This window comes from Hypomesus nipponensis, chromosome 6, assembly GCF_054491055.1.
Source record: "Hypomesus nipponensis isolate SF chromosome 6, ASM5449105v1, whole genome shotgun sequence".
Lineage (NCBI taxonomy): Eukaryota > Metazoa > Chordata > Actinopteri > Osmeriformes > Osmeridae > Hypomesus > Hypomesus nipponensis.
The window spans coordinates 10,502,915-10,511,306 of NC_140366.1; the positions used below are offsets into that span (position 1 = coordinate 10,502,915).

General features: G+C 49.6%; 1 protein-coding gene across 3 annotated transcripts; it reads left to right on the forward strand.

Annotated features, from left to right (window-relative positions):
• The first annotated feature begins 383 nt into the window (after positions 1-383).
• On the forward strand, positions 384-6,930 carry gpatch2 (G patch domain containing 2). 3 transcript variants are annotated; one of them, XR_014758461.1, is made up of 10 exons: positions 384-530; positions 1,231-1,474; positions 1,563-2,107; positions 2,389-2,453; positions 2,637-2,819; positions 2,995-3,097; positions 3,250-3,289; positions 3,500-3,564; positions 3,955-4,081; positions 4,855-4,914. XR_014758461.1 is itself a non-coding variant. In XM_084699923.1 (10 exons), exons 1-10 carry the CDS (start codon positions 481-483, stop codon positions 5,022-5,024), a joined length of 1,554 nt encoding a protein of 517 aa, XP_084556049.1. In that variant the 5' UTR covers positions 384-480; the 3' UTR covers positions 5,025-6,930. The 3 variants fall into 3 exon arrangements, 2 of the variants coding, with proteins under 2 accessions (XP_084556049.1, XP_084556050.1); XM_084699923.1 differs by having other exon boundaries at positions 3,993-4,081; positions 4,855-6,930; XM_084699924.1 differs by having other exon boundaries at positions 1,563-2,104; positions 3,993-4,081; positions 4,855-6,930.
• Positions 6,931-8,392: the final 1,462 nt, after the last annotated feature.

The window sequence follows — 8,392 nt, forward strand, 5'->3', positions numbered from 1 at the left end:
GCTTACAGCTGATCTTGTTTGAGAAATCACCTTGTCTCCAACTTCCTTGTCCTTGTCGTGTAGTGTCCATGTCACACAGGTCAGTGTATGATTAGATCATGCTGAGACGGTGGCACCTGTCATCCCTTGACCTCAAAGTGACACTAGTAACACCTGTTACAGTGGTCAACTCCAGGGACCTACAGGATTTGCGATTTGTTGTTGGTGTTGACATATTTAGAGTACTAGTACCACCTAGTGTTCAGAACCAGACGTTGGTAAGAACCAAGGCATTGCATGATCGTGTTACTCTTTTCTCCAGTAGGTGGCAGTAATCCACCTAATGTTGGTTGCTAACCACAATACCTGGAAAAGAAGAAGACTGACAGTTTTGACGTCCTCCACTTCCGTTTGAGATAGCAAGCTTTGTTTGTCATTATGGTATCCCACTACTTGTCCATACGTGTTTTCGGTTAAAAGTCTCAGGCATTGGGGGTTTTAATGTTCCGTGCAGCTAATATCAAGACCATCGGTAAAGCGGGAACCGGCTGGTATGTATTCCTGAAATGGGTCGATTTTAGATCACCGGCGATCATTAGCTAGCTTGTCAGAAAAGTAGGGCAAACGATGGCTAGCTTGCTGGCTAGGTATTTTTGTATATTTGACTAGCTAGCTTGCTAGCTAGCTTTCAATCGTGCGCTTTTTCATCTGTAATAAAGGTGTCATCTGATTTTGTCTGATGCTGGTCCAAGTGGTAGGAACATGTTAAACCAACGTGTAGTTAGTAGTACTAATCCAGTGCAATTGGTAGCTAGTTTCATAAGGTGAACGTTAGGCACAGGTACAACCCCTTATGATGGGCTGGGGGAGAAGGGTGCTACCTTGCTTGGATTAAACCAATCTCGTTGTCGAAACATCTCCTATAGCCTACTAGCTATGTCAAAGCAATCAATAAGCTTAGCCTATGTTTTAGCAACTAGTAACTCAACAACAGTGAATCACCACTCGCCACCATATTAACAAGTGACATCCGACAACCATGGCTTAACTGTTTCTATAGGTGTGAACTAAGGTATGCATGATCATCAGTTGTGGCTGAGTGGATGTGTGCCCTTCTTTAGCAATACTTAAAACACACTCAGACTTGGCTATACTTTTTCCCGTTCTCATCTAAGCCTTCATATTCTGCAATCCATCACAAAGCTTCCCCTTCACCCAACCACACATCCCTCTCCCACTCTCCCCCACAAGGCATTTTCGTCGGACCATGGACGAGCTGGTCCATGATCTGGTGTCTGCGCTGGAAGAGAGCTCGGAGCAGGCAGCGCGCGGGGGCTTTGGGGATGGTGGGGACCACGCCCTGGCTGTTGGCTGCTTGCTAAAGAGGCAGGCCAGGAAGCGGCGTGGGAGGAAGAGGCGTTCAGACAACCCCCACCCGCCCTGGGAGACGGGGCACCTGAGTGAGGGGTCCGAGTCCAGCCTGGATGAACATAAGGTGGGTGGGTGGCTGGGTGGGTTGGGGGTGTAGACCTGGCTGGATGGTGTGTTTATGTCTAAGGCTGGGTATTTCCTCTGGTTCTCAGGACTACCGTGCCACCACGGGTGGTGTGGCTGCCAGTAACAGCCATGGGCGAGATAACAGTGACTCAGATGAACAGCTGGGGCCAAAACGTCGCACCCCTCTCAACCCAGACACAGGGCGGGGCAAGCGGCCACTCTGGCCGGACGACCCGGTGGCCGGCGAAGGGACCCGCAGCCTGAGACGGCGACGCAAGGTCAAACGCATGGCCGTGGACCCCCCTCTGGAGGCACTGAGCCCCACCACCACCACCACCATCCTAGGGCCCCCACCTGTCCCCAAGCCCCATGTAGGGTGCAGACCCCCTGGGCTAAGCTCAGCTGAGTGCAGGGGGGCCATGGAGCTGGGCGGAGGTGGTGGAGAAGAAGGGAGAGGGGAGAAGTGCAAGGTGAAAAAAAGGAAGATGGCTGCTCACAGGCTGGGGCTTGAGGCGGCTGATGAAGGGGTCGTGGTGGAGAGTGAGGATGCCATGTTGTCTCAGAGTGGACCCAAGGACAAAATGGAGTTTGAGGAACAGAAGGGTTCGGACGAGGACATGAGTGACAGGTGGTTAGTGTTATGCTTCTTCTTCTCTCTCGCTCCTACCACATTGGCTCCTGTCTCTGGAAGCTAGTGTTGCATGCTGCTGCTCAGTAGCTTGGAGGAGGTTTTAGTTATTGTCAGTGTTGTTTCCATCTAAAAAGACAGCGTTGTGTGAAGACTGCTTTTTTTCAATTACCTTTTTTCTCCTCCTGTCGTTACCATCCTGTCTGTCTGTCTGTCTGTCTGTCTGTCTGTCTGTCTGTCTGTGTGTGTGTGTGTGTCTGCCTCTTTCCCTTGACTCCTTCCAGTGAGACCAGCAGTGTGAGCAACAGCAGTGATGGGGGACTGTACACCAATGATGAGGGGAGACAAGGTAAAGGCCGTTTGCTGACCACCTTCTGTACTGGGACTATTCCCATACAATGTAATGTGATAGGGTGGACAACGTTTTGTTTCCTGTTGACCTGGAAAGAATAGGACTTGAATTCCATCTGAAAAGTCAAGTCTCCCGACACCTCACTCTCTGACCCGCTCCCTCTTGACCCCCGCTCCCCAGGCGACGACGAGCAGAGCGACTGGTTCTACGAGGGCGAGCCGGGGTCGGGCGGGGCGTGCGGCGTGGCGGGGGTGGTCCCGTGGTGGGAGAGGGAGTCGGGGGAGGAGCTGGACCTGGTGGACCCGGTGTTCAACAGCATCCTGACGGGCTCCTTCCCCATCATGAGCCCCTCCGCACAGAGAGGTAGGACCCCCAGGCTCGCCATGCTGACCCCCAATGACAGGAATACGACCGTCACACAAACACGGCACCCCGTCCTGGCTCCCACCACAGTCATGTGATATGCTTCAGTCGTGACATCATCACGTGTGTTGAGTGATAATGGATGACATGATGCCCGGCTCCGTTCTCTCTTCAGGTTTCCAGGCCAGACTGAGTCGCCTCCACGCGGCCCCCCAGACCTCTCAGGGGGGGGCTTACGACAGACTGACGCGACACTCCCAAGACCCCCACTCTCACGAGTGAGTCCCTATGTACTGTAGGGAGTGAAGAGTGAAGAAATCCCTATATACTGTAGGGATACAGGGCACGGTTGTCCTCCTGCAGTTCTAGACATGTGTCCTTGTTGTGTATGTTTTATATTGGAACTTACCCAGCTCCATCTCCCCCACAGCCCATGGTTCAGCCCAGGGTCGAGGAGAGACCACGGACAGGTAAGACCACACCTGGATGCGCACCCAGTCCTATCAGTCCTGCACCTGTTATCCCCTTAGCCTGCATCTCTATGTTAAGCACTCGTAAGAACCCGACAACAGACATTCAACATGAGCTGACAGGCTGAGCTTATAGACTGACTGACATCATGACTTTTCTTATCTCTTATCTCTTTTTCTCTATCTCTCTCCATGTCTGTGTGTCTGTAGTTGCACTGGGATTCTCGGACAGACAGAGGGCACAGGAGGAGCTGTTCTATGAAGACAGCCAGCAGGTTGGAAACATGCTAGCTAGCCATATTTATAGATGTGGAAAATACCTGCAGCCACACTCATGGGTTATTATTTCACCAGGGGTAAGGGCTCCACTGGGGGGCGCTAGACTCAAACTGAAGAGTCATGCATTGAGATTTAAAGCGATCCACTGGGTTGTGTGAAAGAATTTGTGTTTGGTGTGTGTCACGGTCCACAATCATTCATTGGACTAAGCTTCAGAAGTGATACAGCCTGTGAATAGTTTCACATGTTCTTCAAACCTGAGTTTGGACTGGTATGATCTGGACCTCAGTGTGACTCCCTGGGAAGCTGAAAAGCCTCTGTATGTCAGGATTATGTGTGGTCATGGTTGTCATGAAGATGAGTTGGGCTTTGTTGTTGTAACGAAGACGATGATGATGATCCTGATGTGGCTGTGGTGTTGCAGACAGACGAGTGGTCACCTGGGCTCCCTGTGTACAGGTGACGTCAAGCGGAGACGCAAGGCAGCCCCCCTGGGAGCACCTGCCCCCACAGGTACTCTCTCCTCCTCTCTGCCTCTCTCCCTTTGGACCCCGTCCTCCTCTCTCTCAGACCATGTTGAACGACAGTCAACAAGCCTGATTTACTGTCAGCATAGACATACCGGATTTCCCCCTAAGCCAATCATGTTGGTGTGGTCTCAACCCTCACTAATGCCCTGAGCTCTGCCCCCTGTCCTTCCCCCTCTAAACCCAGCTCCCTCCTGTGTCAGCAGTGGTGCGAGGCGGTAGCGGAGCAGATTAATCTGAGGGTTAAGACAATGGGATGAGGGGGTTAATGGGTCAGGATGCGGAGCATAATGCCGAGAGTCCCCACAGAAGGAAGGGATGCAAGAACGGAACAAAGTTCCTCGTTTCTCTGAAACTCTGTGGGCCCTCGTGGAAAGCACAGGGTCAGTCCCAGCGCAGCACTACCCTCGGGGACCATGGTGGGCTCCAGTAAGCCCCAGGGTTCTGAGGGTCAGGGTTCTGCAGACTCCTCCCTCTCCCAGCCTGCCCCATTTAAACAGTCTTAGGCCCTAATCAAGATCCTCTCCCCCCTCTCCACGTCCCGCGCAGCTTACAGCTATTAGCCCCGTCGTTCGTCCTCTCAGTCACTCCCCTCTCTTCCCCGGTCCACGTGTCTTCCTCTTCCTATTTAGATATCTGCTGATGAGCTCTCTCTATCTCTAGCTATCCAATTAACTTGCATAAAGTTGATGTTCAAAAATGTCTGCTTCCCATGTTATATCCCCAGATATTAAACATGCTATGAATTCTTCTCTCTAGGGGTGGTGGGTGAGAATGTGGGTCCCCTCCCAGAATCGAACACTGGGAATCGTATGTTGCAGAGTATGGGTTGGAGCCCTGGCATGGGCCTTGGGCCCGAGGGCCGGGGCATCACCGAGCCCATCCGGGCCACGCAGAGACCCAAGGGAGCTGGCCTGGGCTTCATTTGACCCCTGGGCTTGTGGGCTCCAGACCCAGCAGGACAGGCTAGGAGGCCCCTGAAAGCTGCCGGGAGAGGAACGAGTTGGACACTGCACAGACTAGGAAGAAGGAGAAAGAGACTGCAGTAACAAATGGACAAATGAAAGAATGGATGCAACCCACAGAATGGAGAGAGAGAGATTCCTTTTGTCTGGCAGCACAGCGATACAGGTATATCTGTACACCTGAAACAGGCTGCGGTGCAGAGGGAGGATGCAGAATGATGTCATGGGACACAAAGGCACCGTGGAACAACTGTCTTGCTCAAATCATCACCCGGTTCTAGTTGCTGTGTGTTTGGGGATTGTGTCACACAAAGCTGCTATGTCAGACAGCTTGTATTTGATTGTCATTGTTATTAGCCTTGCAACATGTTCTGAAATATTCCACTTATAGTCTATTTCCCTCAAATGTTTATGTTGCCAGATAGGATTTTGATTTGTACAATGTAATAGTTAAAAAGCAACTTCTTGATTATTGTTAAATGGCTTAAGATGTAGCCTGAAGTATGAAGTCTTCCCTCGGGCTTGAATGTGTTCTGGTCAGGGAAATGAAATAATATGAAATTGTTGAGAAAGTGAATGTTTTAGAGGCAAGTTGATTGGCTTGGGTAGGGTTATCAATGTCTGCAGTTAACTGGAATCATTGCATACACCGTTGAGGCTCACACAGGGAACAGAGGCTCAGATGAGAACATCAAGGCTAACTTGGCCTGGCCAAAACAGGTTTCTGTAAGTAGCAGGTAAAAAGCTCCAGTTAAATATTAAGTCCTGTGTAAACATTAACGTGACAAGGGAAAAATTGACCTGATTGACAAAACTGCATAATTACTGCACATGTTTTAATATCTTTTTTTTAAAAATATATATACACAATTTCCATTTTTATCATTGTGTTATGAGTGTGTATTAGTATTACCTGCTTTTATCATACTTGTTTTGTTGTTTTATTCACTTGGATGGGGCTACTGAATGGGACTCAACAGGCTTGTTGGAATGTGTGGATGGCTGGAAAGAAAGGAAAAAATTGAGAGGATGTCCCCTAACGCTCCCTGGTTCTTACGTGTTTATTGTTAATAATTGAGAAACAGAACTCCTAACAGACAGCGAACCATGGAAAGGCCTACACAGACACCCGCTGTAGGCACTGAAATGTTTCAATATGGAAATGTATTTGCTTAAGGTTCTCCATCCTCTATTCACCTGGAACTTAAGAGGGAAGAGTTAAAGATTAACAGACTTTTCGCTGAAATCATTCATTGTAATTGAGAGACCTGGGAAACTGCTTTGCTAATTAAATTGCTTTGCGAGATTATTTGACAACAAAAAAAACTGACGGGTTGTTCTAAGAAGAGATTTTTCGAATTTTCCGATGTTATCTGTCTCCTATTAACCTGATGTTGAATGTCAGAATACATAAGTTCCTTGGTTGCAGATTCAGAATCAGTGCCGCTAATTCACACCAGACCTGAGTTGTTAAACTAATGTTTTGTTTTCTTGATTAGGGCTCACCTCACTCTCTTGACCTGGAACGTTCTAATGTAGTTCATGAACTTGTGAATGTCTTTCCCACATTGTTTTCAAATCTTCAAATACATGACTGTAAAACCAAGCTTTTCTAAAATTCCAACAAACTCTTTCTTTTGCAGTTGGTTGAAAGTGTGAAACTGACTCATTGTTCTGATTACCTGACAGAAATTGTCCTTACCATCAGATCTGGGATCAGCCACTACCAGAATGCTTTAATCATAGGAGGATAATCAGATCAAAAGTGTAACTTGACCAGGGGGGTTGTGACTGGTTTTACGTACAGCTGGTCAGTAGAGGGAAAAGCAGTTGTTTGAGTCATAAAACAATAAACCCTGTTTAGAAGTGGTTTGACGGTGTATGTGTTTCTCTTTTACCGACACCCGGCTTCTCGAAATATGCCATCGTTTGACGGGGGTTCTGTCAAAGCACACACCTTACTCCCATCTTACTCTCCCACAAACTCTGTTATCAACACTTGCATCCCCATGCTGACTCAGAACATCCCTGAAACACGATGCCACTGCTCTCTCTCTCGCTCACTCTCTCTCCTTTTCCCCCCCTTTCCCTCCCTCTCTTCACTCCAGCAGTCCCAGTATCTATGGGGATACAGACTAGAGGAAGCAGTGTCCTCTATCTGCTCTCTTCCTCCTCACACACACGCACACACTCAGGACTCCCCGGTGAGGTGCAGGAGGTGAACTCGGAGCTGTTCTGAGGGAAAGGAGAGAAGAGGACGAGAGTGTCTGTGCCACTGCATCAGAAAGCAGAGCAGAAGAGGAGAGCCGTTTGTCCTTGAGATTGACTGACTGCAGAGGCAGCTATAGGACTGTGGATGAGCCTGTGACTGTAAGTACTGGGCTGGGTCTGGGTGTGGTTTACCACAAGGGTTTTGGGATAGAGGGCACCAGGGGAGTATGGGGTTAGAAGTCCACTGTGTATTCGTGTCTGCGTCACTGTGTGTGTGCTTCTCTCACCTGGTGGTCAAGCTCCTAAATCTCATGTCTAGGAATCTAACTACCTCTATGTGCTAGGCCTGCCGCGTGTTGGCTGAAGATACAGCAGGTTCCCAAATGTCGTTTTTTTTTTATCAACCTGTGAATTGATAAAAAACCTTCTGTCTGCCCCTTTCTTTCTCTCACTCTCCATCTGTCTTTCTCTCTTTCACTTCCATGCCCTCTCTCTCTCTCTCTCTCTCTCTCCGTCTCTCTTTCTCTTCTGTTCTCTCTCTTACCCCCCCCCCTCTCTTCCTCCTCGGCGTTGACAGATCGATAGTTATACATCTATAATTGGAAGCCATCAGTTATGGCGGTCCTCCAAAGCCAGCCATTATCGGGTGTAATCTTGCAGAAAATTACATCGGGACTTGTGTACCTTGGCTTGAGCCCATACCCACTGGTTGGTGCAAGGCTGTCTGTCTGGAGTTCAGCCTAACCACCAACATGGAGGGGGAGAGGGAGGTAAAGAGGGGAGAGGGAGGGGGTGAGCTTACCCCGCCTCACTGGCTGGTGCTCCACCGCCTACTGTTCTTGGGGGAGGGGGAAGCGGCGTGTGACGGACTTGGGGAGGGGGGAAAAAGAAGTAGAGAAGATTGACATGCATTCGGTCTGCTTTACATAGGGAAAGTCGGGGGCATCATTGGGAGGAGGCACCCTGTGTGTTTGTGTGTATCTGAGAGTTCCTGATGTCAGCAGGTGCTGGGGGGGGGGTCTGGTGCTGACTCGCCGGTTCCACAGGGATCTGAGAGCTGGACTGGTAGATAAGGGGAGGACAGGCGTGAGAACCAGAGTCATATTGCAACCTGTCTCTTT